At 43.6% G+C, this 18234-nt stretch overlaps 1 protein-coding gene across 1 annotated transcript; it reads right to left on the bottom strand.

Moving 5' to 3' along the window:
- Positions 1 to 607: 607 nt before the first annotated feature.
- On the bottom strand, positions 608 to 18205 carry LOC100497605 (RpoE superfamily containing 100497605 [Provisional]). Its single transcript, XM_018092562.2, has 7 exons — positions 18122 to 18205; positions 13924 to 13955; positions 9064 to 9260; positions 6658 to 8583; positions 2550 to 2662; positions 2102 to 2173; positions 608 to 1009 (listed from the first exon to the last, which is right to left on the bottom strand). The coding sequence occupies exons 2-7, from the start codon at positions 13943 to 13945 to the stop codon at positions 922 to 924; spliced, it is 2418 nt and encodes an 805-aa protein (XP_017948051.2). The 5' UTR covers positions 13946 to 13955; positions 18122 to 18205; the 3' UTR covers positions 608 to 921.
- Between the last annotated feature and the right edge of the window lie 29 nt (positions 18206 to 18234).

Raw genomic sequence — 18234 nt, 5'->3', positions numbered from 1 at the left:
CAAGCGGTGGGGGCAATTAACTATATATGTAATCAGCATTCTGTGACAGGCAGATGATCCCCAGGCAGTAAAGACCCTCGTTGCTTGCCAGAAAAAAACCTCAGTCACTATCTGAGCCAGTGTGCCAGTAAGTCATAGAGGTACATTTCAGGGAAAGCCCTGTTGTGCTTTAATTAGTCTTAGAGAAATGATTCACTTTAAAGTTCCTACAAATTGTTCATATATTTTACTAAAATAAGCAGGTTTTTTCAATGCAGGACATTTTTTTTTTGCAGGCTGTGTCCTGCAACATCTAATTTACCTAATTTAGCAGCTCCCAGTAGGTATCAGAATAGCACACAATAGTAAGAAATCCAAGTCCGGCTTGGGACTCCTCCAGTTACATGGGAGTAGGAGAAACAATAGGTTAGCTGAAAGCAGTTCTAATGTGTAGCGCTGGCTGAAAGCTCAGACTCAGGCACAATGCACTGAAATGGCGCCTACACATCAATATTACAGCTAAAAATACATTGTTGGTTCAAGAATAAAATGTTAAAGTGAATTATTTGCTGTGTAACAGTGTCATTTAGAAATAAAAAGTACCCCATAAAAATCATGACAGTATCCCTTTAAGGTAACTGAACTCTTTAGTGATGAAATTGGGGTTTAGATCCAGGAGCTACACCTGCATTTGCACCCCCTACTCCCTCTTAAATACGCCATTGATTCTCATTGCCTACTGATTGGCCTTTTTTACTGTTACATTGTTTTTGAACTTTTTAATGAAAGGATTCAATAAGACATACAACGAATAGTCTAATTGCAAACTAAGGCAAACAAATAAATAACCGAAAGGTGAACGATACGCGTCTTACAATTTAGAATAGAACGTAATGTAAATGAACAAATACGAAGTGAAATACCACGACTTTCCCTCAGGTGTTACATGTCCCTGCGTCTCTTTCCTCCTGAAAGTGTTGCTTTCCCTTTCCTCTGCCTCAGGTCCCGATGTATAGTCATAATCAGCCGGCTACAGGAATGAGACAGTGTGTTCTTATGTGATTCTTGAATAAAGTCAAAGTTAATGTGACCATGAAACAAGACTAGAGGACATTAATTAGTGCTCATTTCATTATTCCAGGTGGTGGGAATAAAAAGATACAAGGGGAATAAAAGCTGCTGACTCTGCCCTTCTGGACCTAGTTGGCAGCTTATTGGCCCACGTATAGTACCAGCCTATAGGCCCATGTAACCAATATATGACCAAAAATCAGATATTGATTGGGCATATTCAATTTTGCCATGGGATTGAGGATCACATTTGATTGATGATGCGGTTCTTGTCCAAACTGCCTGTTTAGCAGCAGTTATGATTCTCAAGGGGGGCATATTGGTGAAAGATCCACTCGTTTGGCAGTCTTGCAACGAGCAGATCTTAACGTGTATGGGCAGCTTAAAGGTCCCCATACACGGGCCGATCCGCTCGCTTGGCGATGTCGCCAAGCGAGCGGATCTTCTCCCGATATCCCCCACCTATGGGTGGGCGAAATCGGGAGAATCCAGGCTAATGCAATTGTTTGGCCCTGGGGCCAAACAATCGAATTATAACAACGGGTATAGGCAAAGTTGGTCCGGGGACCACATCAACGAGCCAATGTGGTCCCCGATCTGACTAGATTTTTTAACCTGCCCGATCGATATCTGCCTGGTTTCCGGCCAGATATCGATCAGGTGGGCCCGTCAGTAGTGCCCATACACGTCCCGATTAGCTGCCGAATTGGTCTAAAGGACCGATATCGGCAGCTAGAATCGGCCGTGTATGGGGACATTTACGCTAGTGCCACAGGGGGCTGATTCTTTGCCTACATATTAACTGAGAAAGGCATGTTTCTCAGGCTTTATACTGATTTATTCAGGCCCTTAAGGACTTCTTTTGTGGCAAAAACTAAATTTTTTTAATGCCAACCTTATCAATAAAAGGCATTGTTTGCTCTATCCATAGGCTCATTACTGGTTTTCACAATAATAACTCACCACTAAAATCTTAATATGTTTTTCAGCCCCCAATGAATTTCAAATTCAGTATGTATTCATATAATGACCCCCTGTGCCTCTTCCTTACTTGAGATTTGACAGCTCGAAGATCAGTCCCTGCACAACAGGAGAAGCATCTTCTTCCCTGTCTTCCTCCTTTCTGTTAGAGATACATACAGCAAAAATAATTAGTGATAATTAGGTGCTATGTATTCTTTGTTCATTAAATATATCTGTATATTACTATAAACTGGTTTTGAACTAAACACATCCCCCTTCCAATGGTTTGGTGTTTCCCTCTCCTTTTGCTAATCAATAGGACCCTTCTTTGCGGTTCATTGGGCTTATCCATTCACCAAGCTTTGGGTGGTTATAGAAGGAAGGAAACAAAAATAATACACTGTATAATAAAACACTGACCAATCTCCAGTTTAATTATGACGGTATGAGATCCCTTACCTGGAAAACCCCAGGTCTCAAACTTTCTAGATAAAAGAACCTGTTACCACCTGTAGGATGATACAATAACTACTCACTCTGCATCACTCCCTGGTTTTACAGCACCAAAGGTTGGAAGAGACCCAGCTTCACAATGATTTCCTTGGCTACAGTGAGTGCTTGTTACCAAAATAGACTCCTTCTTTATGTTCTACAAATAAAAAAAATATAGTTATATGCAATGCTTTATTAACGGCAAATGGGGACAAAATAAAACAATACAAATAACAATAGAGGGCGCTAAACAGTTTAGTACTAGAGATCATTGCCCGCCTCAACAAACATTCTCAGTGAGCTTTTATTATGTGTGAAGAAAGTACAGGATTTGTATGGGGCGGACACTGGGCAGATAAGTACAAATCCTAGCTTTTTCTTTAGTTTTACATTACTAAGCATATCCATAGCCCAACTCCCCCTTGTCCAAGGCCCAGCCAGTAAAAGTCCAGTCTGATAAATGCCTTGATGATTTGCTTCACTACACAACTGTTATGTGCCCTGTTTTATTGCTGTGTCTGGCACTGCCTTCTAAATTACTTAAGTGCTATTCCTTGATCAGATAACCAGGAATAGGTGTAAATCTACTTATGCCTGTGGTGCATGCTGTCCTTAGGAAATTAGTTGTGCCCTAAATTATGTCACTGGGGGGGGGGGGGGGGGGAAGAAACTGATAAATGAGTTGCAACTCGCAGCAATTAAAGCATCTGGGAGGCTATTTGCTGCCCCTTCAAGCACTCTGGAACCGATGTGCCCAAGCCCTTTGAGAGAGAACACCTCTCTGACCTGTACTGGGTCTCCAGTCCACACATGCTCAGTCACATTGGTCAACATACACGCTAGATGCAAATTTATATCACAGAAGGGGGTCAGATAAGACCAGGGTTGGACTGGGGGGTGAAGGGCCCACCGGGTCTACTGCCCCAGGGGCCCTGCAGGTGCCCCCCACCCAACGTCCTCCCCCGAGTGCATCAGGACAGGAGTGGCCGGGCAGGGGGATCGCCGCAAGGGTCGGGTCTGGGTCGCCGGGGCCCACCGGGATTTTTCCCGGTGTCCCGGCGAGCCAGTCCGACCCTGGATAAGGCTTATAGTGGACGTGGTTGGGAGCAAATATTTCCCTTCAAATATGGCTGCTGTACCCACAGGCCAATATAGCAGTCCTGTGATAAAGCAGTTAATTTAACCACTATGTTTATGGGAGTTTTCTTTTCCACTCACTGTGGGAGGAAACTAAAGCACTGTATGAAATCCACACAAACATGGGAAGAACATATAGACTCCATATAGTGCCCTATAATGCAATGCTAACCCTCTGTGCCAAAATAAGAAGTCCATGATACCTAAGAAAAAGTAGACCCTTTATCTTAATCAGCTAGGGGTCTATATGTTGGGCACCTCCAACCGGAAACCATACGCCCCATCAAGAGTGCTCCTTCAAGGCATCTTGATTCTGATTACCCTTGTATCCCCTGCACCCAACTAGGCAGGAACATGCACAGTAAACTCAGTAAAAATACTACACTGCCAAGATAGTGGCACTACACAGTGATTGAGCTCAATGGATCGTGCCTAAGAAATTGGCACCTCCAGTGGAAGTTGCCTGCAGGAGGAAAGTTTGCGCAACTTTGGAATACTGAATGATGGCCTTTCATCCTAGTGTCACACAAGGCACCATATGGATGGATCAGGGAGTTATCTGTCGGTATATTCTTCGTGTAAAGCGATTTCTTCCCACACTTCAAAAACACACACACGTTGATAGGTTAATTGGAACCTGATAAAGTTGACCATTGTGTACCTGTGAGAGGGACCATTTAGGGCAAAGACACACACAGCGATTAGTAGTCACGGCGACTAATCCACACAGCGGTGCAATTAGTCGCAGCGAGTTTCATAATATTCTGTGGCAGTAAAGTAGCCACTATTAGTCGCTAAAAGGGGTGAGACACACAAAGCTACTAGTAGCGGCTACTAAAATAGACAAAGCTGATCATTTACTGATAATAGAAGTCAATAGAAGTCACCTGTGGAAAGCCCTTCACGTGGCTTCAGTTTCTGAAGTCTTTGGATTACCGGTGGAAAGCCTTTTCGTAGCGGTTACTTGCCCGCAATAGCAGAGATCTATCGCAGGCAAGTAACTCCCTTGGACCGATTCGGCAGCTAATCGGCCCGTGTATGGGCAGAACAGAGCGGCCTGGCCGACCGATATCTGGCCTGAAATTGGCCAGATCTCGATCGGCCAGGTTATAAAATCCAGTCGGATCGGGGGCCCCATCGGCTCGTTGTTGTGGTCCCCGAACCGACTGCCCCATGGCCGCAAATGTAATCCGATCGTTTGGCCCCAGGGCCAAACGATCGGATTATTTTTTTTTAAAGCCACTTGCTACCCGATATCGCCCACCCGTAGGTGGGGATATTGGGTGAAGATCCGCTCGCTTGGCGACATCGCCAAGCGAGCGGATCTTATAGTGTATGGGGACCTTTAGGCCAATGACACAGGAGATTAGTCGCCCAACCCCACAATTAATCTTCTTTAGCAGTAATGTCCTCTGAATGCTCTCCCACCGGCGACAATGTAAATTGTAATGGAAAAACATATGCATCGTTGCCTCATGAGGATAAGCTGCCTAATTGGTCTAAAGAACCCCAATGGGCATCTTAAATCTGCCTGTGTATGGCCACCTTTGTGTACATTGCAAGTTAAATAATTACCACATATAATGAACACTTGAATTGCTGACTTACTGGTCTTTATCTATTTCATAGAAATAAAGCAAGCATGATAAGGGACATGATAGATGTACTTTTTAACAAGCAAGAACAATGGGTGTTGGGCAACCCTACTTCATTTACAATTACATTTCTATTCTACAATGCACAGGTATTGTGGGTGTGCAAGGGTTAATAGCCAACAATCCCCTGGGTTTTTTATCTTTGTGAAGTAGAGCAATGACTCTAAAATCACTGAGGGGGTGCAAAATATTAGGTACCCCCCTCCAGGGTAATTTTAATAGCTTACCTGATACCCCAGGCCAGGGCTCCTGTGCTTTTGTGTTAGCACAATGGAGCAATCTTTATTATTATTAACATGTAGTTATAAAGCGCCATCTTCTTCAGCCCAACACGTGCAGTAAAAAAACTGTTTTTTTGTTCAAAGGCAGGCTTTTCAGGAAGGAAGAAGCAGAAGAAGTTTAGCCCCCCTATTAGTATAACTTTGCTTCCCCTTTAATAGTGTTTATTGGGATAATTAAGGGGTGGTTCAATTTTTAGTTAAATATTAGTATGTTATAAAATGGCCAATTCTAAGCTATTTCAGTTGGTTTTCATTATTTATAGTTTTATTTGTCCTCTTCATCTTTCAAATAGGGGTCAATGACCATTGTAGCCAAAAAACTATTGCTCCCTGAAACTACAGTTTAATTGTTATTGTTACTTTTTAGTACAGGTATAGGACCCATTATCCAGAATGCTCGGGACCAAGGGTATTCCGGATAAGGGGTCTTTCCGTAATTTGGATCTCAATACCTTAAGTCTACTAAAAAATCAATAAAACATTAATTAAACCCAATAGGATTGTTTTGCATCCAATAAGGATTAATTATATCTTAGTTGGAATCAATTACAAGGTTCTGTTTTATTTCTACATAGAAAAAGGAAATCCGTTTTAAAATTCTGAATTATTTGATTAAAATGGAGTCTATGGGAGACGGGCATTCCGTAATTCGGAGCTTTCTGGATAACGGGTTTCCGGATAAGGGGTCCGATACCTGTACTTATTTTTCTATTCAGGCCCTCTCCTATTCATATATCAGTCTTTTATTCAAACCACACCCTGGTTGCTAAGGTCATGTGGATCCTAGCAACCAAAAAGCTGCTGAAACTCCAAATGGGAGAGCTGCTAAACAAAAACTGTAATAATTAAAAAAACTACGAATAATAAAAAATAAAGACCAATTGCAAATTGTCTCAGAATATTACTCTCTACTACAACATACTAAAAGTTGAACAAGCCCCTTAAAGTGACCAGAATCACAATTATCAGAGAATAAGTGGCACATGTTGAGTTCACAAGCCCTGTTGCTGGTTTAATGAGCCCATCTGGGGATGTTTATAAGACATAGAGGTACATTTCAGAACAATAATAATAACTACCTGTTCGGGTTCATACAAACTTTCATCCAGTGCTATCAAAAGCTGACTGTCTGGGAAATCATGTTCTCTTCCTGACACTGGAGACTGGGAAGGCCGGACTACTAAATGTGATTGGTGAGATATGCACCCTGGGGCATGTGGTGTTAGATTTGAAGAATCGCACCCCTCTTTTGAGTCTTCTAGAGCTAATTGGTTGAGTATTAGCTCTGAACTTATTGCCTCTGAATGGGTACTTTTCATTCTTGAGGGCTGGAATGACTCTGTGAGTTCCATCTGGAAGTTCTCCTTTGGTATATGTTTATTGTGCCCTGCAGAATCATGGTCATATCGTTCTGAGTTGCCCTTTTGTAACCGCCCTTTTGGAATATTTTCTTGTAAATGATTATTCTGCCACTCTAACTGTGAGGCATGGCCTTGTAACTGGCAGTCTTTCCCATGTAACTGAGAAGAGACCTCTAAATTGTGCCCTTCTAATTGGGTGATATTTTTCTGTAACTTAGTATCATGGTGCAGGGATGGCTCTTGTAACTGGGCACTTGGCTGCTGAAAGTGAGGATTGTGGCCCTGAACAATGGGACCCTCTACATTCATCTGCAACTGGTTATCCCTTTCTTGTGAACAAGATTTCATTCTTCGTAAGGAGTGAAATTGGGGGTCATTTATATTTTCTGGATTATCTTGTTTTTGCACTTTAGGGTTTTGCCATAGTGAATTCTGGCCAAGTCCCGGTAATAAGGGATTCTCTGTGTGTATGCGAGGCTCTGCACACTGTAACTGAAAATCTTCTTTCTGTAGTGCGGGATCCTGACCCTGTAAATGCTGACCCTCTATATGTAATTCAGGATTCTGGGATAAGGGATCCAGATGGCAGAATTGAGGTTCCTGACTGTGTAACAGAGAGTTATTTTCTTGTAACTCAGAATCAAGTTTATTTAACCTGGGATCATTTTGTTGCAAGGTGTAATCATTGGTAAGTGGGTTGCCCCCCTTTATTTCTAACTGGGGTTCCTGCCACTGTAAATCCTGCCTTTGCAAGTTGAGATCCTGTTCACATACAGATGGCTGCGGATCCAAGTCCTTGTCTTGTAATGTGGGATAAGGCTCGTGTAACTCAGAATCCTTCAGATATAATTTCTCATTCTTCTTTTGTGAATCCTGCAAGAACGGATCAAGTCCTTGCACTGGGGGAATGCTCCTTAGCGAATCAGAAGTTGCTTCTTGGAAACGTATATCCTGGTTCTCCAAAGGACAACTGGGAAAGTGGTGGTTTAAGTCACTTTGTGAGGGGGAATCTTGTTTTTGCATTTGTAAAACATCTCTTTGGAATAAAGTGGCCTGCTCTTTTAATGGAGATTCATTTTCACAGCCTACAGGTTCATGCTTTGCTATTGTCTCACATACATCTTCTTGTAATTGCTCATAATTAAAATCTTCTCTGGCAAGAATCTGTACTGTGCTGGTCATAGCCCCGTCCTGTTCCCCAGAATTCCACCCAGCAGCATCCCTTTCTTCACAGTAGCCATTGGTTATACCAGTAGTCTCACTTGTATGGCTCTCCCTGCACTGGTGTTCCTCAACAGGAGGGGCTGTTATTTGCCCACCCACAGCTACAGGAACCAACAAAATGTCTATCGTCTTGGAACAGAGCATACCATTGACCAGTAAAATTGTATGTTCTTCCCTAACTGGTGATGTGGGTTTAGAAGTATGCATTATGGTGTCAATGGAATTAATCCCAACAGAATCGTGCTCTGTAATAATAGATGGCTGACTAGTGTCTTTCTCCACTTCTTCATGTGCCACTGTGCTGTTTTCCACATTAGTACCTGGTATATCTATGTGCGTGAAGGTTGAGCTCAGTGGAGGGCTAAAAGATAGTTGCTGCTGCTCCAGAAGTGAAGCATCCATCACGCATGAAGACTGCTCCTAGGATAAGAACAGAATTTATTATCAACTTGATAATGTGCCCCTCAGACTTAAGGTCCCCATACACGCTGAGATCCGCTCGCTTGGCGAGATCGCCAAGCAAGCTGATCTGCACCCGATATCCTCACCTACGGGTGGGCGATATCGGGGAGCGTGTAGTTAAAAAAAAAATAATTCAATTATATCGAATTATACTGGTGGCAAGGGGCAGTCGGTTCCGTAGGATCGGGGACCGCATCGGCTCGTTGATGCGGTCCCCGATCCTACGGAATTTTCTAACCTGGCCGATCGAGATCTGGCCAATTTCAGGCCAGATATCGGTCGGCCAGGCCCCCTTGTTTCTGCCCCTACACGGGCAGATAAGCTGCCGAATCGGTCCAAGAGACCCATATCGGCAGCTACAATCTGCCCGTGGGGACCTTTAGATGCACAAAATGACCCCTGTGAATGAGCAACAATTTTTTAAATGAAAAAACTTACCAAGACCACTGGAGGACCATCTATCTGTGAAGTGTCTGGCATTTGCACGCCTTGCAGTGAATTGCCCGTAAATGAGATACTTGGACTCTCAGTGTCAGAATTTTGTAGCTTTGGATCAGTCCTAGGGTTGCAGAAGCGCTGCTTTGGGGGATTCCAGCCTCTGTTGCCTTGCTTGTTCCTTCTCTCAATCCCAGATCCTGCCACATAACAGTAATGGTTACAAAAACACAATCCAGTGCAAACCAGTGCAGCAGTGTGCCAGAAGTGCACGCAAAATGAATAAGAGAAACATGAACCCCAATTTGCACCTAGAAAGAAATGCAGCTTTACAAATACAAATATTTGACTGTATGTATATGATTCTGTTTTATGTTAAATAAATAAATATATTAAATAAAGGATGAAAGGTACAAGGGCTCATTGACTAGGGATGCATTGAATCCAGGAGTCAGCCAAGATTCCTGGCTGAACTGAATCTGAATCCTTCACGTGACGAGGGAAGCAGTTACAATGTTGAGAAGGCTAGTTTTAGCGGTGTCTGTCTTTTAATTTCTCTGCTGTTCTCATTGCATTCTCCACCTAGCAGCAGCATTTAGAATAATTGATAAATATTAATATTGACATTTTCTAGCTTGTGTTAAAAATTATAATTTGATAAGGAGAACAATGGGAAGGGAGCAAGATAGCAGCTCCCAGTAGGTATCAGAATAGCACTCAATAGTAAGAAATCCAAGTCCGGCTTGGGACTCCTCCAGTTACATGGGAGTAGGAGAAACAATAGGTTAGCTGAAAGCAGTTCTAATGTGTAGCGCTGGCTCCTTCAGTTTTTAAACTACTGATATGATGAATTTATTAGAAACAATAAGATATCTGCTAAGAAATAAAGTCAGTGAGCAAAAAAGAGTCACTCGACATTTCTTTGATCAGTTATCAGATCAACATCACATGTTTAGTTCCTCTAAAATTATAAGGTGTTAATTCTGAAAGGGAACTTTGAAACGGAACGAGAAAGGAAGATCTATGAATTCAAATGTGTGGAGTTATTCAACACATTAAGTCAGGGCCTTAATTTGGGGTCAAGTTTCATGTCACACTATCTGACCTGACTGAATCCAGACCCCTGGGCTATTTACAACGCACCCTAATAAACATGAATTACTGTTATTATCTTCACAAGTTATCTCTATCTATCTGTAACTTCCTAATTTATTGCTCCTGAACACTTCTCTCTGATCTAAATAACAGTATAAATGTTGTGCCATTCCAGTTTTCATTTGTATTTTGCCTGACAAAGGGGCCTTAGAGCTCCAAAAGCTTGCAATGTATTTTTATTGTTAGCCAATATAGGTATCAGTTCTACAATACTCTTGTATTTCTGTTTTTATTTTTGAAAGCTCAGACTCAGGCACACTTTACGGCTGCGCTGCAAGTTGGAGTGATACCCCCCCTCCCCCCCAGCAGCCGATCAGCAGAACAATGGGAAGGGAGCAAGATAGCAGCTCCCAGTAGGTATCAGAATAGCACTCAATAGTAAGAAATCCAAGTCCGGCTTGGGACTCCTCCAGTTACATGGGAGTAGGAGAAACAATAGGTTAGCTGAAAACAGTTCTAATGTGTAGCGCTGGCTCCTTCTGAAAGCTCAGACTCAGGCACACTTTACTGCTGCACTGCAAGTTGGAGTGATATCCCCCCCCCCCCCAGCAGCCGATCAGCAGAAAAATGGGAAGGGAGCAAGATAGCAGCTCCCAGTAGGTATCAGAATAGCACTCAGTAGTAAGAAATCCAAGTCCGGCTTGGGACTCTTCCAGTTACATGGGAGTAGGAGAAGCAATAGGTTAGCTGAAAGCAGTTCTAATGTGTGGCGCCGGCTCCTTCTGAAAGCTCAGACTCAGTCACACTTTACTGCTGCGCTGCAAGTTGGAGTGATATCCCCCCCCCTCACCCCCAGCAGCCGATCAGCAGAACAATGGGAAGGGAGCAAGATAGCAGCTCCCAGTAGGTATCAGAATAGCACTCAATAGTAAGAAATCGAAGTCTGGCTTGGGACTCCTCCAGTTACATGGGAGTAGGAGAAACAATAGGTTAGCTGAAAGCAGTTCTAATGTGTAGCGCTGGCTCCTTCTGAAAGCTCAGACTCAGGCACACTTTACTGCTGTGCTGCAAGTTGGAGTGATATCCCCCCTTCAACCCCAGCAGCCCATCAGCAGAACAATAGGAAAGGAGCAAGAAAGCAGCTCCCAGTAGGTATCATAAAAGCACTCAATAGTAAGAAATCCAAGTCTGGCTTGGGACTCCTCCAGTTACATGGGAGTAGGAGAAACAATAGTTTAGCTGAAAGCAGTTCTAATGTGTAGCGCTGGCTAAAAGCTCAGACTCAGGCACAATGCACTGAGATGGCGCCTACACACCAATATTACAGCTACAAATACATTTGTTGGTTCAAGAATAAAAGTTTAAATGGCAGGGAATTATTTGCTATGTAACAGTGTCACTTAGAAATAAAAAGTATCCCTTTAAGGGCCAATGCCCAAAACTTTGGACTTTTTTTCCTTCGATTTGTGCCTGTGTGTTATGCACTGATATAAATTGCAAGTACTATGGTGCAGGGACTTCCTTTCTACTTAATCTGTTTATATTTATACTTATATATTATTATGATAGTCCTCCCTGTGTGTACTTTTCTATACTGTAGAATCTTACAGCGCTGCGTATCCTAGTAGTGCTTTATAAATAATGTTATACATACATAAATACAGTTTTTAAACTACTGATATGATGAATTTATTAGAAACAATAAGATATCTGCTAAGAAATAAAGTCAGTGAGCAAAAAAGAGTCACTCGACATTTCTTTGATCAGTTATCAGATCAACATCACATGTTTAGTTCCTCTAAAATTATAAGGTGTTAATTCTGAAAGGGAACTTTGAAACGGAACGAGAAAGGAAGATCTATGAATTTTGGGTCAAGTTTCATGTCACACTATCTGACCTGACTGAATCCAGACCCCTGGGCTATTTACAACCCACCCTAATAAACATGAATTACTGTTATTACCTTCACTAGTTATCTCTATCTATCTGTAACTTCCTAATTTATTGCTCCTGAACACTTCTCTCTGATCTAAATAACAGTATAAATGTTGTGCCATTCCAGTTTTCATTTGTATTTTGCCTGACAAAGGGGCCTTAGGGCTCCAAAAGCTTGCAATGTATTTTTATTGTTAGCCAATATAGGTATCAGTTCTACAATACTCTTGTATTTCTGTTTTTATTTTTGACACTGGCTAACACGGTACTACAGTTTTTGTTTTGTTAGTTCCTCAAGAAATTAATTTTGGGTTTAGTGTTATCAGTGGGTCAAAATGACCAGCAGGTGGTGCTGTAGTTCAGTTTTGATGGCTGCCCCCATAGGCCCAATAAATAGTGACTGTCTACTATGACATCTTACAGAAGCCCCCTGGCCCTTCCAGTCCGGGCCTGATTTTCAGTACACAGAGGCCCAAACAGCCCCCCATAGGCCCAATAAATAGTGAGTGTCTATGGCACCTTACAGCAGCCCCTCTGGAATTTGCCTGAACCCACAGATTGCCAGCCCTGGCCTGATTTTCAGTACACAGAGGCCCAAACAGCCCCCCATAGGCCCAATAAATAGGGACTGTCTATGGCACCTTACAGCAGCCCCTCTGGAATTTGCCTGAACCCACAGATTGCCAGTCCGGGCCTGATTTTCAGTACACAGAGACCCAAACAGCCCCCCATAGGCCCAATAAATAGTGACTGTCTATGGCATCTTACAGCAGCCCCTCCGGCATTTGCCTGAACCCACAGATTGCCAGCCCTGGCCTGATTTTCAGTACACAGAGGCCCAAACAGCCCCCCATAGGCCCAGTAAATAGTGACTGTCTATGGCACCTTACAGGAGCCCCTCTGGCATTTGCCAGAACCCACAGATTGCCAGTCTGGGCCTGATTTTCAGTACACAGAGGCCCAAACAGCCCCCCATAGGCCCAATAAATAGTGAGTGACTATGGCACCTTACAGCAGCCCCTCTGGCATTTGCCTGAACCCACAGATTGCCAGTCTGGGCCTGATTTTCAGTACACAGAGGCCCAAACAGCCCCCCATAGGCCCAATAAATAGTGAGTGACTATGGCACCTTACAGCAGCCCCTCTGGCATTTGCCAGAACCCACAGATTGCCAGTCTGGACCTGATTTCCAGTACACAGAGGCCCAAACAGCCCCCCCCATAGGCCCAATAAATAGTGAGTGACTATGGCACCTTACAGCAGCCCCTCTGGCATTTGCCTGAACCCACAGATTGCCAGTCCGGGCCTGATTTTCAGTACACAGAGGCCCAAACAGCCCCCCCATAGGCCCAATAAATAGTGAGTGACTATGGCACCTTACAGAAGCCCCTCTGGCATTTGGCAGAACCCACAGATTGCCAGTACGGGCCTGGCTACCGTCACGGTACCTCTATGGTTTCCTCAGTGACATTTTCACGCCAAACACCGGAACTGACCTGAGCAAACACCAGATTTAATGGTAGACAGCAAAGTGCATGGGCACTATTTAGATGAATTATTTTAATTTTACCTGCAGTTAAAAATGTAGACATTAATTCTTTTTTTTGGGGGGGGGCTAAAATGATTTTGCTGTGGGGCCAGCATGTACCTTCAATCTCCAGCACTTCCGATTCATGGTAACCAGGCGAGTACTGGCAGTTTGATCGCTACCACCAGTAGCAGTGATCAAAATGCCACCTTTGCTATTGCCATAGCCATTAGGTTATCACCATGTTGCATGGATAGGACACAGATTATCATTGCACAAGTAGTATGCACAGATGGATTCTCACTTTGGTCTTTTTTTCTCTTCATTCTTTAAAACCTGAAAAATAATTGGAAAAAAATGTGAATGTTAACATTTTATAAAGCTCCTTAATGTAAAATTAGCATTTTACATGATGCAGGCAGTGATAATATTAAAATAGCAATAGTGCTCTCTGCTAGTCCTTCGCGGAACCAATTTCCAACCTGACCAGGACCTGAGGCCCGGACCTGCATTTCTATCCACTTGGACCCACTGCCTTTCCCACTGGGGGGCAAATTAACCCTTTGTGGGCATGGGATGGTGGCAGGATACCATTAGTTAAATTAATAGAAACAGAAGTGCTGTTGCTGCAAACCGGAAGTGAGATTTTAAAAAAAGTTGTAAAAAGGGGTAAAATATAGATAATATGAAATAATAATAAGAAATATGAATAAAAATAAGAAATATAGATAAGAACCGCAACCCGCATCTGGAAATCCTACCCAAAACCCGCAGGGTAACCTTTTTTCTTGTGGGTAACCCGCGGGTACCTGACCTGCTGCAGCAGTGCTTTATAAATAAAGATATAAATACATACATACATACTCTCTGCACTAGCCTAGCCCCTCCTTGGCTCTGTAGGAGAGTAAAAAAGGCAAGTGTGTAAGCAAGGGGGTAAACAAGGCAGCATCAGGAAACCCACCTCAGTGTGCTATGGGGGCCATAATTGCCCCTGTTTTTTTTTTTTTTAAACAATTTGATTTTCTATTCTGTCTCTGCCGGATGAAAAATATGTACAAAAGTATTGTACCTAATTATGTTACCTGCCTATTACAGTATGTTGGCACACCTTGTAATTACCAGAACTGCCTATTTAAACCACTCCTATCTGCCAACACAGGTGCCACTACATCATACAACTGCCAGGTATGCTTGTCCACCCCTTTAATACTAGCCATATATTGAATCCCCATCCTGCATGGTTAATAAGCAATTAATACAGATCCTCGTGCTGCATGGCTGCACATATATCAGTTCAGTCAGCATGCAACTAAATTAATTGCTAATTAGCCATGCAGGATGTGGATTCAATTTGTGGCTGGTATTAAGGAATGCACCGAATCCAGGATTCGGTTCGGTTTTCGGCCAGGATTCGGCAGGATTCGGATTTGAATCCGAAAAAGCATGTGACTTTTGTCACGTAAACACGGAAGTTTAGATTTGGTTCGTTATTTGGGTAATTTCTATCTAACATAGGGCCGAAACCAGGGGTAGGCAGAAGAGGTAAGGGCCTAAGGTGCAACGGTGTGCTAGGGATGTATCTCTTCTATCTTTCTACCCCTAGTCTGGGCCCTCAGCCCCCTCCCAAAACTTTCCGTTATCACCCCACATGCATGGTGCCAGAGGTCCACATGCGTGGAACCCAAGGTGCCCTCATCCCCCCCCCCAAAACTCTGTGTTGTCACCCCACATGCGTGGAGCCCAAGGTGGCCGGACGGATATCGGCTACACATGCCTGCACCCGAGCGTATTCAATGCTTCCCAGTATAGACACAAGTAGAAGTTTTTTCAAGCGTAGGGGCGTATACTCTGCAAGCGTTTTTTGGCTTGCCGAGAATATACAACATGTGACATTAGCCTTATTGTACAGTGGAGGTCATAAAGTGCAATTAGACTTTTCCCAAACTTAAGGGGGCCCTGATTAGGGGCACAACCTAGCCTATTTAAACCACTCCTATCACTGCCAACACAGGTGCCACTATATCATACAACTGCCAGGTATGGTTGTCCTCTCACCCCTTTAATACCAGCCACATATTGAATCCCCATCCTGCATGGTTAAAGGAACAGTAACACCAAAAAATGAAAGTGTATAAAAGTAATTCCAATATAATGTGCTTTTGCCCTGCACTCTGATACAACTGGTGTGTTTAAATCAATACAAAAGTTTTTTAGTGAAAAAAACAAACATTTATTGGCTCAGAAGATTTAACACAAATTCAAAAAAACATAAGCCATACTATACCACAGTGGAAAGGAAAACCCAGTGCCTCATGGTACCCACTCTCCTTCCTAACGCGTTTCGCACCATTGGGTGCTTCATCAGAGGAAGTCTCTCCTCTGATGAAGCACCCAATGGTGCGAAACGCGTTAGGAAGGAGAGTGGGTACCATGAGGCACTGGGTTTTCCTTTCCACTGTGGTATAGTATGGCTTATGTTTTTTTGAATTTGTGTTAAATCTTCTGAGCCAATAAATGTTTGTTTTTTTCACTAAAAAACTTTTGTATTGATTTAAATTATTTAACATTCAGGACCTTTTGGTGAATTTAACTTAAGTTTTTCTGCTCAATTTATTTTTTCTTAATTACTAATTTAAAACTGGTGTGTTTGCCTCAGAAAGCCTATTAGGGTGAAGACACACACAGCTACTAGTAGCAGCTACTTGTAGTGGCTACTAAAACAGACAATGCTGATTATTTACTTATAATGAGGCAATTCTCAGTATTGTCTATGGCAGGGGATTTTCTGGGGTTTAGTAGCCGTGACAAGTACCTGCTACTAGTAGCTCTGTGTGTCTTCACCCTTATAGTTTATATAAACAAGCTGCCCTGTAGTCATTCAAAGGAGATAAAGCACAGGTTACATAGCAGATAACAAACAAACGCCCATTATAATCTATAGAGTTTACCTGTAATCTGCTATGTAACCTGTGCCTTTTCTCCTTTGAATGGCTAAACAGTAACTTGTTTATATAAACTATAGCATACCTCCCAACATTTGAAAAATGAAAAGAGGGAGCAAAAGGCAATTTTTTTGACCACGCCCACTTTGTGGCCACGACCAATTGCCACACCCCATTTTTAAAATAGTTAAAATAGTGCCCACGATGGCCCAATAGACAGCACCCCCATACAGTGCCCCCTATACACAGTGCCCCATTTGCCCCCATAAACAGTACCCCCCCATAGACAGTGCCCCCAATTGACCCCATAGACCATGCCCTCAATTGCCCCACAGACAGTAGCCCCCATAGAAAGTACCCTCCATACACAATGCCCCCATAGAAAGTGACCCATACACAGTACCCCCCATACACAGTGCCCCCATTCACATTTCCCCCCATACACAGTAGCCCTCCTTACACAGTGCCCCCCCATACAGTGCCCCCCATACACAGTAGCCCTCCCATACACAGTAGCCCTCCTTACACAGTGCCCCCCCATACACAGTGCCCCCCATACACAGTAGCCCTCCCATACACAGTAGCCCTCCTTACACAGTGCCCCCCCATACACAGTGCCCCCCATACACAGTAGCCCTCCCATACACAGTAGCCCTCTTTACAAAGTGCCCCCCTTACACAGTGCCCCCTATACACAGTAGCCCTCCTTACACAGTGCCCCCCATACACAGTACCCCCCCATACACAGTACCCCCCCATACACAGAGCCCCCCATACACAGAAGCCCTCCTTACACAGTGTCCCCCCATACACAGAGCCCCCCAATTGCCCCCATAGAGAGTACCTTTAATAGAAAATTCCCCCATACATAGCGGCCCCCATAGATTTCTTGCGGCTCCTGCTCCTTATTCGGCTCCTCGTACGGCGGCAACAGGACCTTTTTGTTAAGGTTGCGCCCGTGCGTATGTGTGACGTCACACGTACGCAACCTTATAAAAGGAACTGTCGCCGCCGTACGAGGAGCCAAATAAGGAGCAGGAGCCGCAAGAAGAGAAGGAGCCGGAGCGCGTCCCGCTGGCCTGGATAGTTTAATGAATGTTCTGCATTTCCGTAATGCGGGACATTCATTGAACAATCCAGAACAGCGGGACGCGCTGTAAAAACCGGGACTGTACCGCGAAAAGTGGTACAGTTGGGGGGTATGCTATAGTAGGTATACTGAGGCAAACACACCAGCTGTATCAGAGTGCAGGGCAAAAGCACATTATATTGGAATTACTTTCATTTTTTGGTGTTACTGTCCCTTTAATGCCATTATAACATTAACAAGGTAGAACAACAACAAAGTCATTTCTAGTTACTGCACTGACCAATTTTTTAACATTCTGAAGCCCCAATTCAGCTTTCCCACATGCTATAAATGAAGCATGTCTGAGAGAGATACTGGAGCGTTAATATGCTATATGTGAATTAAAGCTAATTGTACAAAGCAGCTATGGCTAATGTGGAGGTGTTTAGACGAGCCCCCTGCATATAACCCCCAGCGCTGTTCTCAGATACCATTCGCTCGATGGAAATTGCAATTTTCCCGCCCAAAGCCGCAGAGACCGTCGGAACGATCGGAATGCGGAAGTGCGCGTTGCATGGCGGGAGTTGTAGTTCCCCCGCTGTCA

The sequence above is a fragment of the Xenopus tropicalis genome, chromosome 3, assembly GCF_000004195.4.
Source record: "Xenopus tropicalis strain Nigerian chromosome 3, UCB_Xtro_10.0, whole genome shotgun sequence".
NCBI classification, from domain to species: Eukaryota; Metazoa; Chordata; class Amphibia; order Anura; family Pipidae; genus Xenopus; species Xenopus tropicalis.
The sequence above is the reverse complement of the archived record's forward strand: the minus strand, read 5'-3'. Positions and strand labels throughout refer to the sequence as shown.